The sequence below is a fragment of the Arabidopsis thaliana genome (genome assembly GCF_000001735.4).
Source record: "Arabidopsis thaliana chromosome 1 sequence".
Lineage (NCBI taxonomy): Eukaryota > Viridiplantae > Streptophyta > Magnoliopsida > Brassicales > Brassicaceae > Arabidopsis > Arabidopsis thaliana.
The window spans coordinates 28,870,495-28,888,509 of record NC_003070.9 but is presented as its reverse complement, the minus strand read 5'-3'; the positions used below and the strand labels follow the sequence as shown (position 1 = coordinate 28,888,509).

The window sequence follows — 18,015 nt, the reverse complement described above, 5'->3', positions numbered from 1 at the left end:
ATCAAAAACCTTAAAACGTAACTAAATGTTAAATTTTGTAATACCTGAAAAACATGTTAAACTTATGACACCAAATTTAGAGATCAAAAAGACATGATGCTTAATGTTTTAGTAGTAATATATAAATAATTTTAAAAACATTTTTTTAATAAAACAAAAACAAGTGTTAAAAATTTAAATTAAGTGTAAACCATATTGAACCTAGGACACCTCTTAGGGGTTTGGATGTTGTGTCCAATTAGTTTACACAAAATTTAAAAATATAACACTTATCAAAACAACTTTTTTTAATAGTAGTAAAAAAATATAAGTTAAAAACATTTGTAAGGAAATCAAAATTATTATTAAAAAGAAAAAGAAATAAAGAAAAGGATACCTGGTTGGACTTGGGTAGGAAGGAGGGCCTCACAGCAAAGCCCATTGATAAGGCCCATTGATGTGGTGAGTCTTTAGCCGTTCTCTGCCCTGTTGTTTCTCGACGAAGAAAGTCGATGAGTTTTGCATCTTCGTCATCCTGAACAAAGAAAGCCAAAACTGCTCTTCACGGATTGAGAATGAGACGTTACAATGTTTTTTTGGCAAAGCCTCTCAAAGCATCTGTACAACGGTACAATGTTTTCATGCTGCAAAGAGTGTGTGGCTTTGGACAAGCCTCTCTGCTGGAGGAATCCCTCTTACACGAGCCGAAAGCTTACAACTTGTTGCGAACCAGACGAGTATACCCTAACCTCTGGATTCAAATTCCGACTCCAGGAGAGTCTTTGACAACAAATCCAAGGTCAAATATGTTCCAAAACCATCAAATCATCAGCCGAACAATAATTACCGTCAGCAACAACAGAACACTCAAAGGATACACTTTAAGAAAGACCCACATGAGTTCTTTGCAGTAGCGAGCCATCTGTTTCCACTAGCAGACATCCTCCCAACTTACCCTCTAGCAATGCTAACACTTTCCCTGGTAATGTCATGACTAATCCTCAGAATCAAAATCACTTATCCTCCTCGACCTGGTCCTTTCCCTCCTAGATAACCTTACCCTAACTCTGATCCTCCTCGACCAGAGACTCTGCATCGTCCTATATTGGTAACGGTTTCCGTCCAATGCAGCATCCGCGTAATTACAGGCCTAGGTTTCCGTCTCCACCTCTCTTGACTGCTCCAGATATCAGCAATCTAAGTGTGTCTCTCAATATCCTAATCAAACGCAAAATCTTCCTAATTTCAATCCTCAAGATATACAAGAATTCAGACCAAAAATGGAATCCTAATCGAAACTGCTGCTCGTCCATGCTAACGAATTACTAATAACAGGGGAAGTTAATTTAAAGATCCGACCTTTAATCGTTCTCGATTAACCGGAGACAGAAGATGCTTTTTCCTCCGATCAAACCTTACGGATATGTTCTGAGACGAAGAGTGAATTTTTAGAAGAGATCATCGACTTACCTCTATATCAGAAAGGATCATCGGCGATCCTCTATATAAAAACAGAGAACTTGAAAACGCTAGGGTTTTCTTTTCCGTGTGGAAGAAGAAGAAGGAGCGTGCAGAAATTTTTGATTTCTCAAGGAAGAAGAGATGAGTGATCGAGCGAGTATTTATAAGCGGTTTACACAAAACAAAAAGGAAACTTTTGACTGATTTTCCTTTTTTTTAATCTCTTTCTGACTAGGGTTACGTTGTTTTCTTTTATTTAATTATGCTGTTAAACAATTGAAACGTTATTAAGAAAGTTTAATAACGGTCATATTTCTCCTACTGCGTAATAACGGTCATAATTTTATGTATCATACAAAACTTTTGAAACCGAGGATACTCTCCAATGGCGAGGACAGAGCTCAAAGTTGAACCACGTGCCACTATTGCATCTAACTTGTTTTCTTTCGTTAGCTTTTTGATTCCATTCCCCTCTAAAGTTCTTTCATTTTCTGCAATGCTGCTTTCTCAGTTGATGGAATCAAAAAGGTAACGAGTTTTACCTTAATGTTTTGATGCGATGATCAAGACGAGAAGAATGCTTCATTACAATTCCTAATGATATTGGATTACCCGTTCCATATTGGATCATTCACCACTACTTCTTAGCCAGAGAAAAAAAAAGCGATGCTGAATTTATTCATGAGTTGGCACTTTTTGCTAGCAAATTTTAGTGAACAAAACTTGTGTTTTTGTTGAACATGTACAACCAAGTTACAAATACGCTGCTGGTCTTCTCTATTGGTTAACATTTTGGGCTAGAGATATGGATCAAGAGTCGAAAATCTATCAAACAGTTTGAGTTTCCCATATTCAGGCTTTAGCCGCAGAAAACATTCGATTAACAATTTACATGTGTTGTGCTTGTTTTAAGCAAATCTTACTTATTAAATCACTGTATTGCATGTTTTAGTCCTTGTAATAGAATTTTAGAATGCAAAACGCTGACAACAAGATTACAATAGATCATGAGAGTAATCACAACCAAGTCACAAGCTTTGGTGGTGTGATTTAGTGCTTCACCACTCTTGTAGCTAGTTGACAATATATTTAAACACATACATAAACCTCATACCGTGATTAATTTGACGTTCAATATTGACGTGCTCGATAAAGGATAATATGTCATTTGCAAACTAAGATTCATAATACACTTTCTTGATTAAGATCGGTTAAGAAGAAAATAATCTTAATGTTGTTTTCAAAAAGGTCCAAAAGAAAACGAATCATGTCTGACCAAGGAAAATAGTACAATTTTATAGACCAAATTAGTCTTATGATTTAGCTTATCACTTATCAGATATCTGTTTAGAAAATGAAATTAAAATCTTACTGATCTTTACTAATCAAAAGCGGCAACTAGAACTGAGCCACATTGAGTCATTGACCCTTTTAAAGACGACTATCCGATATGGCCCTTCAAATACATTTTTGCCTTTTGGATCACCAAGATGAGATGAAATTATACTTTAAGAAATGGATTATGTCACATAACTTGGTTAATTAAACTATAACTATCGTAGTTAGGTCAATTCTTATTTTAATTATCCAATCATTTTATTTTCCTCGCAAAAATCCACACATAGTGGTTGATTTGTTGTTTGATTGGTCCACACCTCCAAAACAAGATCACCAATATTCATTAACAAGTTTGGCTAAACTTTTATGACATTGTGAGTTCGAATTCGACCACCAAATAAATATATTAACAACAAAAAAGGGCTGAATCATATCTTTTGTTCGTGGAAATAAACACAAGCATACTTCCTTGGCATTAATTACTTTTATTTAAACCACCTATCGAAACTATTCAAGAACTTGAACAAAATGTTTCATAAAGAACGTAAATTTAAAATGATGTGCTAACGTGGGATGGATCTCTCTACTTGATGGACTCTTCACACCTTATTGACAGACGATTGGTCTTTTAAACTATAGAATTCTAGATGAATATAATACAATAGTTTGACACTAATATAATCTACAACTAATACAATTAAAAATGTCGAAAAAGTAACTATAAATCTCGAAGACAGCCATTGAAATTTCTGTCTTTCACATACGTGAGGGCGTGTTTCATATCATCCGATGTTTCTTCTAACGGGAAGTCGCGTCGGTCCGTACGTACCACCGTGGTAACAAATAACGCTGGTTATATGCCATCTAGCTTTTCCAAACAAGGAATGCTTGCCGTTTTCTAAAACCTGCTCTGACCTCAAGTCGGCAAGCAGTGTGCTCACTTCTCAGTGTCTGTCATTTGCTCTCTCATCTCTCCTTTCCTGCCCTTAACATAATTTGATGTTTTACATAAAACAGTTTGTCCATTTTTTGTTCTTATATATTATCCTTTTTTTTCTAATATCAAACTTGTTATCAATGTGAAAATCGGAGATATATCATATATTTCAATAACCAATGCTTCTTAATGATTTATTGTTATTTTCGTTTTATGTTTTTGACCGTTATGAATACAAATCAAACTATGGAGAAAAACCAAACTCGAATAAACTTTTTGGTTGCACCAATAAACAGCATAAGCAATGAAAGCTTGAAACAAATCTAATTATGAGATTCTCGGTGAAAATAAAACACCACAAAACAAGAATCTCCAAAGCAAATCTGATAACATTACATACAAAGCTGAGTTTTTGACTTATTCGCAAGCAAGTTTTGTGTCGAAACTGCTCAAACAGATAGCGAAAGCCTGAAACGCAGAGAGCGGATACCGGAAATCCATCGTGAACATGTCTTTTCCCACTTTCCCAAACTGCAATATGATCTTGTCGGGACCATCGGTCTGACCAGACGGTTGCGGCTGAGTTAGGGGTTGAGGTTGCGGTTGAGGCTGAGGCTGAGGCTGTGGTTGGTTTGCTGCAATGAGCTGAAAGTTCTTAACTGATGCGACTGTTACACGTCCCCTGAAGTTTAAACACCAACACTGAAGCTGTTCATGCCACCTCGGCGGCTTGTTCTTAAGCACAAGTGGTGGCGAATTCCGCTCTTTCCCTTCTTCTAATACCACTTCTTGGTCTTCGCTTAACGGGCCAAGAATGTCGGAAAACCGTGCACTGCTAAAATCATTCGAGTAATCGTAAGTGATTTTTCTCGATGACGAAGAGGTAATGCTGCGGAACGATTCGTCGAGAATAGAGCGCGGGACAATGATATCGGGCTGTCCAGGCACAGTTCCGCCTTCCGCAAGGGAAGAGGCGGGAATTGAGTTCATCGCACAATGCATTCTCCTCGGACCACGGGTACCAAGAACGTTTAGCTCATAAGAAACCTGCGCAATTTTGTAGCTCCCACTAGGTACTTTGGGAGAGACTCTCTTTGAGTAGAATCTGCGGCTAAGACCTACCGGTTGGACCGCTCGAGCGATGTTGCTGTTGTATGCTGGTTGTGTATCGTATATTATAAACTTCGTCCCCAGAAAATTAGACCTGCCAAAGAGGAGATAATCACGCGTTAAGCCGGAAACATTAGCACATTCGCTTTCTAAATGTCTTATAACTAGGCAAAGTCTTTCCTATTACCTGATTTTGCCAATGTAGGTATTGCTTGATCTCGAAATGGTGTCGGCGTGCATAGAGATCACGTACTCGGTGTATGTAGTTCTTCTTATGCGTTTTGCAGAAAGAAGAAACTTTCCATTCTCAACCAACAAAGCTGCAAATATTCATGCTTTCAGATTTGCTTTGGAGAACAGAGAAAAACTTGGAACAAAAACAGAGAAAATGAAGTTTTACCAGGACTGAGACAAAGATATAAATGATAAGTCAAGTTAGATTTATCCCTTTTGATAAAGCATTGCATTGTTGCATCTCTTGGTCCAGGCTATAAACACCGAAGAAGAAATTACTTGAAATAACCAATCATAAGACTAACCAAAACATATGTGATGATGACATTAGTAAAGAATTGAAATCTAACCTGTTTCAACGAAACAGGAAATGTGATTTTGCCTGAGAGCTCCGGACTTTGAACAATCTCTTTACACATATCTCTCCATGACCTGCAAACAGAAGCACAAGCAACAACATGTCTACGAGCAGGCCACACACTTTCACTCTCTTCAAGTCTTTTGATCACATCACGTAATAACTCTGGAGGTAGATTCGCCCACGGTGTTTCTTGAATCGTTACTACAAGTTGTTCCTCATGAGAATCTTGAACCGAACCACGGGATTTACCACCTTCTTTGTTCAAGCTGCTTAACTTAAAGTCGAAACTACGCCTCGATAGACTTCCTATACTATCTCTCACATCACGAACTATGCTACGGAACGACATTTGTTTTTCTCTCTCTAAAGGTTCTGCAAGACACAAAAGTAGAGTTTTGATTCAAATTCTGAATGATACTTAATAACAAAGCAATGACACGGAAGAGAAGAGAAGAGAAGAGAAGAGAAGAAAAGAAGATTCTTCTTATCAATGGACCAAAAGCAGTAACCACCACAGGCTTTTTTAAAACTTAAGAAAACATTCTTTTGATTCACATTTAGTAAAAAAGAGAACAAGACAACTTCAAAATTGAAGGACAGAATTCAAATGAAGAATCTTCTAAAGAAGTGAAAAAAAAGAAAAGGGAAAGAAACAGTCTCTGCCCCCAAGAACAAAGTCTGTTTATTGGTCCCAAAATAAATAAACCCTCTAATCATTCTTGGATTCAATTGAGAAAAGATAAAGTCTTTACTACTTCAAGAAGAGAAGAAAAAAAAAAGGAAACTTTCAAGATTTACATATATCAAGTAGAAACAAAGACTCCAGATTCTGGATCATATAGTAGATCACAAATTAGGGCTTTTCTTATCTAAATCTTTAGTTAATTAATTTGGTTAGATCTAGATTAAAAATTGAGCAAATCTACATGAAACACACACAAAAGATTGATAATGAATTCGAATAACAAAAAGAGAGACACTCCACACATCAAATGCTTACACAAAACCCAGAAAATGTAAAGAGAACCACAAAAATCAAATCTTGAAACTTTCCAGACAAAACATAAAAAAAATTGGGTCAGAACTTACAGAGTTGTGTCTTTGTTTTTCCTCGTCTTCTCCGTTCAAATCCTTTAAGGGTTTCTTTTTGTCTCGATCTTTGTTTCTCTCTGTAGAAGTTATCTGTCTCGTACAGCACGCGGAAACCAACTACGTTGTCCTCCGCTCCACGAACACGAACACATCTTCTATTTTTTCACTATTTTTATAATTCAATCAAATATTTAATGAAACGAAACTGTTTTATTACTCTTCACAGTATATATTAATAATATTCTCTGTTTGTGCAAGAAATTTAATTATATAATAACATTATGTTTTTAAAACATAAAAATTAATGTAAAATAAATGCCTCCACTAAGCAGAAAAAGATTTTTAAATATTCAGCAAGTTGTTTTTAGTCGTTGACCTCCTCTCATTTCTTGGAAATATCCTGAAAAAACAATTTTGTAGAGATTATCTCTTGGTAAGATTTATGTTTCTTTTTATCCCAAAAAAAAAAAGAGATTTGTTTCTTAACTTGTAAGTCATTCATGTTGTTGATAGCATCTAAATATGTACATGTTTTTTACCAAAACAAAAAAAAAAAGTCCATGATGAGTATAACAAAAAATGAATGTGAATACAGAAAATGGTTTTAAGGGTTGTTAAATTTGGTAGGGTTTACCTACCGTTCTTTGATGAGATTATTCAACTTTGGTTTCTCTTAAAACAATCTTTAAATGTAGATTAATAAAATAATTGATGGCTATCTGCCCAAAGATGAAATCAAATTTGTAAACTTTTCTTAAACCAACGTAACTATTTAAACTCTTTATTACTAATATCGAAAGTCACACAGATGTGTTTGGCTGCCAGCCACAATAAGTTCATTAGTGCAAATCTATGCGGAAACGACAAGTCTCAAACTCATAAAGCTTTTCTATCCTTTTGTAGCAAAATCATATCCCTTTGATTGGACTTCACTTTATATTTGAATTCCACTATCATTTGGCTTTGGTCGATTTCTTCAAACTTCTTAATTATTTGTCAACTTTCATAACCAAAATATATATATATTTCACCTATTATTAATTATTTAGTAAAAAAATGGGAAGATTGATTACGTGAGAACAACAAATAGATATGGATAAATGGATAAGGTAAAAAAAAGGCTATTTATTCTATATATTTGAACGGCTGAGATTGATTAATCCGTGATGTGAGATTAGTTGAGCAACACACACACACTCGTCATAAAGACAAAATCTCCATCTAACATGGCGTGTCAAGTACCTATAATACCCCTGATCATGTACTACTTCGCGATTTTTGGTAGAAGTGACATTGAGAATTATAGATAGATGCGATAACAAACATATACAAATATATATGTCGACTATAGTATCTGTTGTTTATTATTATGATAATTAATAAACCAAGAACCACATACGAAAAGAAGAAATAAAAGATCATTGGTATGGCATAGGTGGAGAAAGAGATGTGTTCAATTTATTAAAATACAAGAGTGGTACTATTTATTTTGTAGGAATCAATGCTGTGAAAGATTTGCAAGCTAGAAACAACTATTTCCCGATTCTTGTAAGAAAACGACAAAAAGAATAAATTTTGTAGATTTGTAAGAATCGGAAATTTTGGAAAGCGATACGTCGTGGCAGGTAAGGCACATCGAAGAGGTTGACTTTGACCTTTAAACCCTCGGACTAAGATAGAGGCCTAATCTCATATGATATGGAAAATTGAAAATATAAGGAAAATCATGGTTAGTGGCAGTTTTTGGGGTCTTCTTTATCCACTAAACTACCATTTTCAAATTATTCATTAATACCATTTACTATTATTCGCCATTTTCATTTGAAAAACTAGTGATATTCAACTATAATTTGCAGTTTAATGGTTTATATATACTAGTATTGTTATTGTGTCACCATCGAGTTTAAATTCATTGTAATGCATGTTATTGACAAAAAAAGAGATAGTGACAGAAATATAAATGAAAATCCTTAGGAAATTGCAGATATTTTTGCAGTTTTGTAAACAAGACCCATGAAAATGTTGACTATTCATATTATTTTGGTATCACTGTAAAATGTTCGATTAATCTTTATGTATGATAATGTAAAGTACTTACTGTCTTACTGGTATGCTATATCATTCTAAAATATAATATAGCCAGGTTTACAACTAATACCGGCCGTAGTGTAAGGAATAGGAAATTACAAAGATAACAATGTAAGTAAAACCAATTGAAAGATAAAGTAGCTAAATATATCATTGCACTGTGTTTAAATAGTTTAAATGAAAGTTGGCACGAACAGAACAAAACCCAAAAGCAAAGCCACTAGTATACAAAAACAGGTTGAATGATTAGTAGTATTTTTAAATACCGAAAAGAAAGAAATAAACGTGGTGCGTGCGAGTGAGACCTATTCACCTAAGATCAGGAGGGCTTCAATGTCACGCAGCAGAGAGCCAGAGAATATAATAAAACCAAGTTGGTTACTAAAATTTTGATCAACATACATACAGACACGTACATAGTATGTGTGTGTGCTTAAAAGAATCTCTAAAGCGAGATGCCTATACGAAGCATAATTTCGTAAATGTTAAGGAACATATAACCTTAAACAATTTTGTCAATTTTCATCATGATGATTTTTTGAACTCCACATGAGGAATCTCACAATCAAACCAGGTTCTCTCACAATCAAACCAGGTTATATACGTCTGGTGATCGAGTTGGTCCATGCACAATTCTTCATTAAAGATCTTGACTATAAGAAGAAGGAACTTTACCATCGATGAATGACTTTTTTTTTTTTTTTTTTATAAACTGACTTTTTGTTAATTATCATGGTAACTTAATAAAGCCCTCAAACAACTGATGATTTCAATTTTCAAGTTCATCTTCGTACTCATATATATATATTCAACATCAACTTATTTCTTTTTTGTTTGTTGTCTAAAATTGTGTTGGGCTCAAACTCTAAAGTACATATTTATTCGGGATGATAATAACTGGATTTGAAAGGTAACGTATTGGGCCTTATCATAAGGCCGTGTTAATATGTAAAAGCCCAAAAGTTAAAAATCATTTTTAGTTGGATAATTGTGAAACCCAGCTAGCGTACAAAATCATTGACACTAGAGAGTGGAGGAAAAGAAGCCGAAATAGTAAAATTTCAAGTCCTATCTACAACAAAATTATTTATATTGAATTATGGGTCCATCTATTTATTAAAAAAAATCCATTGTAGTTTACGTTTTTTATTTGGGTCAAGCCAAGCAAGGTTACGGTAAGATCAAAATATGTCAATTATTCCAATTATTATAGTTGACAATGACCTGTCTGATAACGATAGAGGGTAACGAACTTGGCATGACAAATGAGGTTGACCATCAATATTTAAAATATTAGCTATTACCTTTATAGAAGAAACTCAATAAGATGAATACTCGTAATTAAAAAATATATACTAATCACGAATGTAGTTATTTTTCTGTACCACTTATGAAAATACAGATAAAAAAATACACAGATTTGTTTTCAAAAATTAGTGTCTACGGTCATTTTCTCGACGTGATATTATTGTCAAATGGAATAAAGCTGTTTCACTATTTTAAGGAATTTTTTATATATTTTAAATTGCTTTCACATGGTTTGTTGGAAATAAAGCAACTTATTTCGGACAAAATAAAAAGGCTTCAAAAATCCACGTAAGCGGAGAAAATAATATCCTACGTGGCAAATTGCACATATAAAAACGTTACACGTCACCTAGGACTGATCGAACCGTCCACAAATTGACACGTCATAATATATAGCGGCTCTTGATGTTACGCCTCCGTTTGGTATCGCCGCGCTCAAATGTGTCCCAGCTTTTAATCGGCTAGAGCCTCTCTCGATTTTGGTTGGTATAATTTACATAATCACAATTTACTAAATTGTACTATAAATAATACGGAATACTTTGGTTGCAATAAAGAAAAACAATATGTAGATATAAAAAATTGTAGAAATTAATAGCATTTAATTTATTGGGTCAAGTCGATTGTAAAAGGAGAGTACAGGTAAATCTTTATGGAGTTGGAATCATTTGGTACCATCCTCGAACAATAAGAGTCTATAGGTGACAAATCGCATTAAATGTAAAACAATTTTGTTTTATTCATCGGTCATTTCGGTGAAATATATTGAGTTATTGAATCAGTTTCTATAGCCTCTAACAAGTTTTTTACTTTTAAATAAACGATCACATTATTCACTATTACTCGCTCTGTGTAATTTACAATTTCACATTATATGAACAACAATGAGATGTATATTGTATAATTAATTATATGTTAAATAAGTGTAAACGGCGTATGAATTATACATACGTAGAAAGGGATCAAGTTGGGGTCACTTTACAGAGCCATACGTAGTGGAAATACATCTGAATCCAGCTCATTTGTAACCACTGCTTTTTTAATTTCTCTCTTTATATTTATTTTTTCACCTTATAGACTAGAAAAAGAAACTAATAATACGTACGAATATATAATTTTGGAAAGAAATTATAAAGAAAAATGAACAGAACAAAGAAGAGAGATGCGAAAAAAGTGGGAGATAAGTTTGGTGTTTCAGACAAAAAACAAACTGCCAGTAAGATTGTCCATTCTCCTATTAATGTTTTGTTATACTTAAACAAAACATCTCCATAACTTAAATGTGATTGCTTTTTCTATGTTTATACAGTTTTGCATCTTTTTCTTTTTGTGATCATAACCACACAGATTCACAATACAAATGCCAAAATTATGCAGAATTTTAATAAAATGCAAACTATACTTATGCAGAAGTTTACTATCATCAGTTTGTTGAGGTGATTGCATTGAATAAATTTGTTTCTAAAATTAAGTCTGGTCATCTCACCATTGTAACATAGAGTTTTATAGTATATGTCAATTACTTTTTCTAATATTCAAATTAAAAAGACCATTAAAATAGATGGAATTATAAAATATTTTTGAGCTTGTCAATAACTACAAAATTATCATAGTTATAAAAATTTAATAAGTTCATCGTTGTACGAATGTATAGTCTAAATAAAACTGACCAGTGAAAAGCAAATTCAGTTTAAATGTGACGTACAAGGTTCGCTAGTTTTTACATTTATGTTGCCAATTAAGATGTAGTTTTACGTTACTTATTTTGATTTATCTAATACAAATGTGTCTACAAACGGAAAACACGTTGATTTATACTGACATGATACAGGTACGCATTTTTAGAACAAGAGCGAAAAACGAAATTAAAACCAGTGGTTGTCGAAGAAACAACAAAATAATGAAATATTTACGTAAAAAAATCGTTACATTATTACTTATTAGGCACCGGAATATTTCAATAACATTAAATAAGGTAGGTCATAAGCTAACTAAATCATGTCTCTCTACTTGCTTTTTCTCATAAATGCTTTTGATATCCGCCTAATAACCATATATAACCTCGACATTTATCTAACTCCTCGTCTAATTTAATACCGTAATTTGATGTTACATCAAAACCTCCCACGTATATTAATTACGCCCACACACCGCTCTATATACATAACATCAAATCGTCAAAGTATAAATTACAAAATGTATTGTTTCACCATTTATAGATTACATTGGAAAAACATCATACGGTGAACAATGACGTGTGTGTTACTGGTTTTGTATAAACTACTAGTTGCATGATTAAAGAGGTCAACATTTGGGGATAAAAAGGTAAAATTAACAGTCGGTGTCGTGACCAATTTGCGATTTGATCCAGCGGCGGTGAGAAGCTATTATGGGCCCACGTGGGCCTACATTACCCGAATATTATCCCTATCGTCTCTATCTGCAGCTGTTCTTGCTGATTACCTTTGATTATTTTTTTTGCCTTATATAATAATTTATACGAAAAAGCATCCATTATGATCTCAATCATTTAAAGATTAATGTAATAATATTCTTATAGGCTTCTCCACAGCTCACAATCTTATACTATTGTTGTTATTATTTCAATTCATCATCATTGTGGTTTTTTTTGTTCTATTTACTATGAATATACTCTATGCTTATATAGTAACCTAATATTAAAGTCACTCCAATAATTAAAAGACGTGTAATAGAGATAATTATTCTAATTAAGTAACTCACAGGTCACAACACAACTCACAAGTGGTAAAGTGGGACAGTTAAACACCGTCCAATTATCCACGTTAAAATTTCGTATTAAATAATTAGGATTAAAATTGGTACAGTCAACAATTGTTTGTGTATATATCCGATCAAAAATTCGATTTAAGAGCTTCATTTTAATACATGGTCAGTTTCTGAAATTTTAGTTTGCCGATTAAACCAATCATTAATCAGATGTTACAGTGAACCAGACACACATATAGTAGTTTATTCATTGCTTAACGAAATAAATAAAATATACAATATGGTTTGTTTTATAGGAAATACTTTAATTTTTGGTACCAAATTTTTCTTATAAGCAATGAGAAGATTCCCAAATTAAAAGACAGAAGGAAAGCGAAAAAAGTTCCCCTTTTAAGTCCTACTCCTCTTTTTGTAATATAGAAAGAAAAACTATATATATACAAAATAAAGTTATACGAAGAAAATTGTATTATATTTATAAGATCTAGATAAAATGGTCCATCCCACCCAATTAAATACCCCTAAGATAAAATCACAATAGACAAAAAAAATTTAAAAAGAAAAGAAAAAGGAAATTCAACCACAACCTTCGTCTTCTCTTGAAACTCTCCTCATCTCTCTCAAGAAAGATTCAAGTTCGAGTCTTAGCTATGTCTGGAAACTCAGAAGGACTGTTAGAGAGCTCAGGCGGCGGCGTGGGAGGTTCCGTCGAGGAGGAAAAAGATATGAAGATGGAGGAAACCGGTGAAGGAGCCGGCAGCGGAGGAAACCGGTGGCCAAGACCAGAGACTTTAGCTCTATTGAGAATACGTTCAGAGATGGATAAAGCTTTTCGTGACTCTACTCTCAAAGCTCCCTTATGGGAAGAAATTTCCAGGTTTGTTATATTTTGTTACATGCATATATATTTATAAAGTAGAAAATTTAAGCAGAAATTTTATGATCATATATTTTCGTCTCACATATTTATGGGATGTATATATAATATGTGTAGTCATATATTTCGGTAATTCATTTGAAATATATGACTACAAGCCTATTTATTTGCTTATAGGTATATGTATTACATACAACTAGCTAAGAAAAAGTTTGGATAATATTTGTTTCTTAATTATGAGTTTATTGATTGATACATGAATTAGGAAAATGATGGAGCTTGGTTACAAGAGAAGTTCAAAGAAATGCAAGGAGAAGTTCGAGAACGTGTACAAGTACCACAAACGTACCAAAGAAGGTCGTACCGGGAAATCCGAAGGCAAAACTTACCGGTTTTTCGAAGAGTTAGAAGCTTTCGAGACTCTCAGTTCCTATCAACCTGAACCTGAGTCGCAACCCGCGAAATCTTCTGCAGTGATCACGAACGCGCCCGCAACCTCTTCCTTGATACCATGGATTAGCTCTAGCAATCCATCAACCGAAAAAAGTTCTTCACCGTTGAAACATCATCATCAGGTTAGTGTACAACCCATCACCACAAACCCTACCTTCCTCGCCAAGCAACCATCTTCCACGACGCCTTTTCCTTTTTATAGCAGCAACAATACTACTACTGTTAGCCAGCCGCCAATTTCAAATGACTTGATGAACAATGTTTCATCGCTGAATCTTTTCTCGAGCTCAACTTCTTCATCTACTGCATCTGACGAGGAAGAAGATCATCATCAGGTTAAGAGCTCGAGAAAGAAGAGGAAGTATTGGAAAGGGTTGTTTACGAAGTTGACAAAAGAGTTAATGGAGAAACAAGAGAAGATGCAAAAAAGGTTCTTGGAAACACTGGAGTATCGTGAGAAAGAGAGAATCTCAAGAGAAGAAGCTTGGAGGGTCCAAGAGATAGGGAGAATCAACAGAGAACACGAAACATTAATCCATGAGAGGTCCAATGCTGCAGCTAAAGACGCTGCAATCATATCCTTCTTACACAAAATCTCAGGAGGACAACCACAACAACCGCAACAACATAATCATAAACCATCACAAAGGAAACAATATCAAAGCGATCATTCAATAACGTTTGAGAGTAAAGAGCCGAGGGCGGTTCTATTGGATACAACAATAAAGATGGGGAATTACGATAACAATCATTCGGTGTCTCCTAGTTCTTCAAGATGGCCTAAAACCGAGGTCGAGGCCTTGATAAGGATAAGAAAGAATCTTGAAGCTAACTATCAAGAAAACGGTACTAAGGGACCATTATGGGAAGAGATCTCTGCAGGGATGAGAAGATTGGGATACAATAGAAGCGCGAAACGCTGCAAAGAGAAGTGGGAAAACATCAACAAGTACTTTAAGAAAGTCAAAGAAAGCAACAAGAAACGTCCCCTTGATTCCAAGACTTGCCCTTATTTTCACCAGCTCGAAGCTTTGTACAACGAGAGGAACAAAAGTGGGGCAATGCCATTGCCATTGCCTCTAATGGTGACTCCACAGAGACAGTTGCTTCTCTCGCAAGAAACCCAGACCGAGTTTGAGACTGATCAGAGGGAAAAAGTTGGTGATAAAGAAGATGAAGAAGAAGGAGAGAGTGAAGAAGATGAATACGATGAAGAAGAAGAGGGAGAAGGAGACAATGAGACAAGTGAGTTCGAGATTGTGTTGAACAAAACATCTTCACCTATGGACATTAACAATAATCTTTTCACCTAAGTGGTTTTATAATCATTTTATTATATACACTTTCCTGTAAAATGGGGTTGAAGGAAAAAAAAAAAGCATATACAACAAATGTAAGTAAATGGCTTGATTTTTTAGTTATTAGTATTCCATTTCGTGATATATTTAATAAAATAATTGATTTTAAAGAAATATGTGAGATGTTTATCTAATACTAGTAATTTATAGAACCAGAAGTTTCACTATAGTATCAACTGATGAAAATTGAATCAAAATTGGCCCAATTGGTTGGGAGAAGCCAAGGGTAATCAAGCATCCATCTATATCCATGGGTACCCGACACAAGTAATAAACTTTTGGACCTACAAATTCAAATTGGGTCGTCGTTTTCATCATTTTTTTCTTTCTTTTTAATATGAATCTCAACTTTAACTTCTTATTTCTTATCCCATTCTAAATTTCTAATATGTAAATTTACCTTAAATCGTGTAATGAAAAGTATAGTCCGTGTGGTAGATGGCGTTGGTGCGTTTCTTTCTGTAATTTGTGCCTACATGTCACGAGGTGGAACCCAACAAACACACATTATATTGGAATTAATGTTAGTATTGAACAGTTGCCAGAAAATAATAGTGTCGTATTTTAAATGAAAAGACTACATTAATTAAGATTGTCCAGTGAAAAGATAACTTTAAAAGGAAACAGAAATAAAAATAAAAATTAGTAAAGCATAATTAAACAAAACTTGATGATGATAAATAAACTTGTTTTCTAATTAATTTTTGTGGAGTTTTTTTTTTATGTTAATCTTCTATTGCATGCTTATGTATGCATGTAACATGTATCTAGGCAGATCATATACTTATACCGGCAGAACATTCTCTTGCTCCTTTGGCAGCTTGAACATTAAGTACTAAATTGTGTATATGGAGTTTATGATTTTTCCGCTGTCTTCTTATAATCAAACAAGTACTAACCACTGGAGGCTAAACTTAACGTTTGAATTATCCAGTAACACTAGAATGGATTTATATATATGCGAGTTTTGTAACTACGAAAAACAAAGTTAAAGATGTTCCGTGGCATATTTTAGAGTCATAGAAAATAGACTTTTGCTCTTCAACGCCATGAGAAATCATTTGCCTAAAACTTCTTTATGTCCCCCCACGAAATGTTGACCTTTGTCGTGTCAAAACAAAAGTAAAAGCTAACTTTGATATTATGCTTTGCCGAAACTTATTTTTCAAAAAAAACCATTTATAGCAAAAAGAATCACTTTCTTTTTGGATATATCACCTCTTTTAGGTCAATTAGGGGAAACTTTTTTAAAATATCTTGAATTGTAATTGTTGTATTCCCGTAATGCTCAAGAACTCATCAATTCCGAAGGATTCAAAGTAATTAATTTATCTCATATTGCACTCTCATTTATGGATTATGATTATACACACATCTACTGTATTTGGGTCGTCATCATTGTTTTAGCCCCTCGGAAAAAAAGAGATGCAAATAGAAATTATAAAAACATTTGCGGAAAAGAAAAAGAAGAAGATTCCGTTCCTAATAAGTAGCCACCATTCTTTCTCACATCTCATTTTCCCTTTTCCATGCCCACTTCTCTGCACTTCGGGTTTTCCAAGTTTCATTTTTTTTCTTTCAATTATCATGTTGTCGGTAAATAGTTTTTTGACAATTAAGTTTCAAAATCATTAGACCTAAACTCGTAAGTCGTAACCAAACAAGCAATATAACCCAACTTAAAAAATTTGTGGCTATCGTAGAAACGTTTGACTGCTGCATCATTATATTCAAACTATCCAAGTTATCCATTATTATGGACTTTTTATTTTTATTTTTTTTTATGCAAAAATATATTTTTGGTTAAATGCAACAACAAAACAATATTTTGTGGGTTTTGGAAAGTAAATAATTTATGTGACACGAAATAAATTTTGGGTGGAAAAAATGATTGGAGAACTTATTTATTATTTTTATTTTGGTAAAAAAATCAATTACAAGAAAGCCATTTTTTCACATGGCATTTGTTGAATTTGCCATTTTTTAAACAGTTTGTGAGTTTGCCATTTTTATTTCATCGGAAAAGACAATTTTACCCTTGTTTTGTTGCAAAAAAAATTTCAGAATTGTTCTTCCACAAAGTTAATTTCTCGATCTGGTTTTTCATGACGAGATCTCATGACAACTCCAGTTTAAGCAACACCAAAGGACGAAAGCTTTGAAACTAATCTCTTTATCTTTGAGTTTCGATTTGTCAGGAGAAATTAAAAAACTCAAAGATTTCATGAATATATGATTATAATTTTCAAATTTGGTTTCGATTTGAAGATAATTTAGAAGGTTTGATTAATTCAGTGTTTATAATTAAAGCTCTTGGGTTTATTAATTCAATGTTTATAGTTGAAGCCCTTGGGTTTACTAGACATTATCCCCTTAGGGTTTAATATTTTTTCATTCAAAATCATTGAATGAAATGGTGTTTATGGTGATGACGTTTCATGAATCGGAGACAAAAGTGATGATGTTAATAGAACTAAAACTGAAGGTGGTGATAGAGTTGAAGTAGATGCGTGGATGAAGCCCGACGGTGGTGGTCGGCAAATAATTGTGGTCCGGCAACAAGCAAAAACGAAATGGAAGACAAAGGTTGAAGACAAGGACAAAAACGTAATTGCATTAGGCCTAAAATGGCAAATCCAAAAGCCCATATCAAAAATAGCATAAACAAAAG

The 18,015-nt window shown here is 33.8% G+C and overlaps 3 protein-coding genes, 2 long non-coding RNA genes and 1 pseudogene across 8 annotated transcripts; 2 read left to right on the top strand and 4 right to left on the bottom strand.

The window, feature by feature from the left end:
- Positions 1 to 405: 405 nt before the first annotated feature.
- AT1G76910 (uncharacterized protein) lies at positions 406 to 1,292 on the bottom strand (the record flags this gene model as incomplete). The annotated part of the gene is made up of 5 exons (NM_106342.1): positions 406 to 514; positions 679 to 759; positions 860 to 922; positions 1,040 to 1,156; positions 1,243 to 1,292. The coding sequence occupies 5 exons, from the start codon at positions 1,290 to 1,292 to the stop codon at positions 406 to 408; spliced, it is 420 nt and encodes a 139-aa protein (NP_177817.1).
- AT1G76911 lies at positions 528 to 1,268 on the top strand (annotated as a pseudogene). Its single transcript has one exon.
- A 122-nt stretch (positions 1,293 to 1,414) lies between the features above and the next one.
- AT1G09683 lies at positions 1,415 to 1,619 on the bottom strand. The gene has a single exon (NR_139673.1). It is a non-coding gene; the product is annotated as an other RNA (long non-coding RNA).
- Positions 1,620 to 3,486: 1,867 nt separating this feature from the next.
- TLP1 (tubby like protein 1) lies at positions 3,487 to 6,971 on the bottom strand. 3 transcript variants are annotated; one of them, NM_179563.3, is made up of 5 exons: positions 6,510 to 6,971; positions 5,410 to 5,792; positions 5,226 to 5,313; positions 5,013 to 5,145; positions 3,487 to 4,919 (listed from the first exon to the last, which is right to left on the bottom strand). In NM_179563.3, the coding sequence occupies exons 2-5, from the start codon at positions 5,767 to 5,769 to the stop codon at positions 4,133 to 4,135; spliced, it is 1,368 nt and encodes a 455-aa protein (NP_849894.1). In that variant the 5' UTR covers positions 5,770 to 5,792; positions 6,510 to 6,971; the 3' UTR covers positions 3,487 to 4,132. The 3 variants fall into 3 exon arrangements, with proteins under 3 accessions (NP_849894.1, NP_001319391.1, NP_177816.1); NM_106341.2 differs by lacking the exon at positions 6,510 to 6,971 and adding an exon at positions 6,421 to 6,470 and having other exon boundaries at positions 3,965 to 4,919; NM_001334747.1 differs by having other exon boundaries at positions 3,901 to 4,919; positions 5,410 to 6,909.
- Positions 6,972 to 13,074: 6,103 nt separating this feature from the next.
- On the top strand, positions 13,075 to 15,458 carry GT2 (Duplicated homeodomain-like superfamily protein). The gene is made up of 2 exons (NM_106340.4): positions 13,075 to 13,533; positions 13,799 to 15,458. The coding sequence occupies exons 1-2, from the start codon at positions 13,307 to 13,309 to the stop codon at positions 15,297 to 15,299; spliced, it is 1,728 nt and encodes a 575-aa protein (NP_177815.1). The 5' UTR covers positions 13,075 to 13,306; the 3' UTR covers positions 15,300 to 15,458.
- Positions 13,511 to 13,819, bottom strand: AT1G76892. The gene has a single exon (NR_139959.1). It is a non-coding gene; the product is annotated as an other RNA (long non-coding RNA).
- Positions 15,459 to 18,015: the final 2,557 nt, after the last annotated feature.

What these genes read in the sequence shown, in the direction of transcription:
- TLP1 (NM_179563.3), bottom strand. Translation starts at nt 5,769, where the DNA reads ATGTCGTTCCGTAGCATAGTTCGTGATGTGAGAGATAGTATAGGAAGT. An exon ending in TTCCTGTTTCGTTGAAACAG is followed by an intron (nt 5,314 to 5,409) that starts GTTAGATTTCAA and finishes CGGTGTTTATAG; the next exon opens with CCTGGACCAAGAGATGCAAC. An exon ending in ACCTACATTGGCAAAATCAG is followed by an intron (nt 4,920 to 5,012) that starts GTAATAGGAAAG and finishes CCTCTTTGGCAG; the next exon opens with GTCTAATTTTCTGGGGACGA.
- GT2 (NM_106340.4), top strand. Translation starts at nt 13,307, where the DNA reads ATGTCTGGAAACTCAGAAGGACTGTTAGAGAGCTCAGGCGGCGGCGTG. An exon ending in TTATGGGAAGAAATTTCCAG is followed by an intron (nt 13,534 to 13,798) that starts GTTTGTTATATT and finishes TACATGAATTAG; the next exon opens with GAAAATGATGGAGCTTGGTT.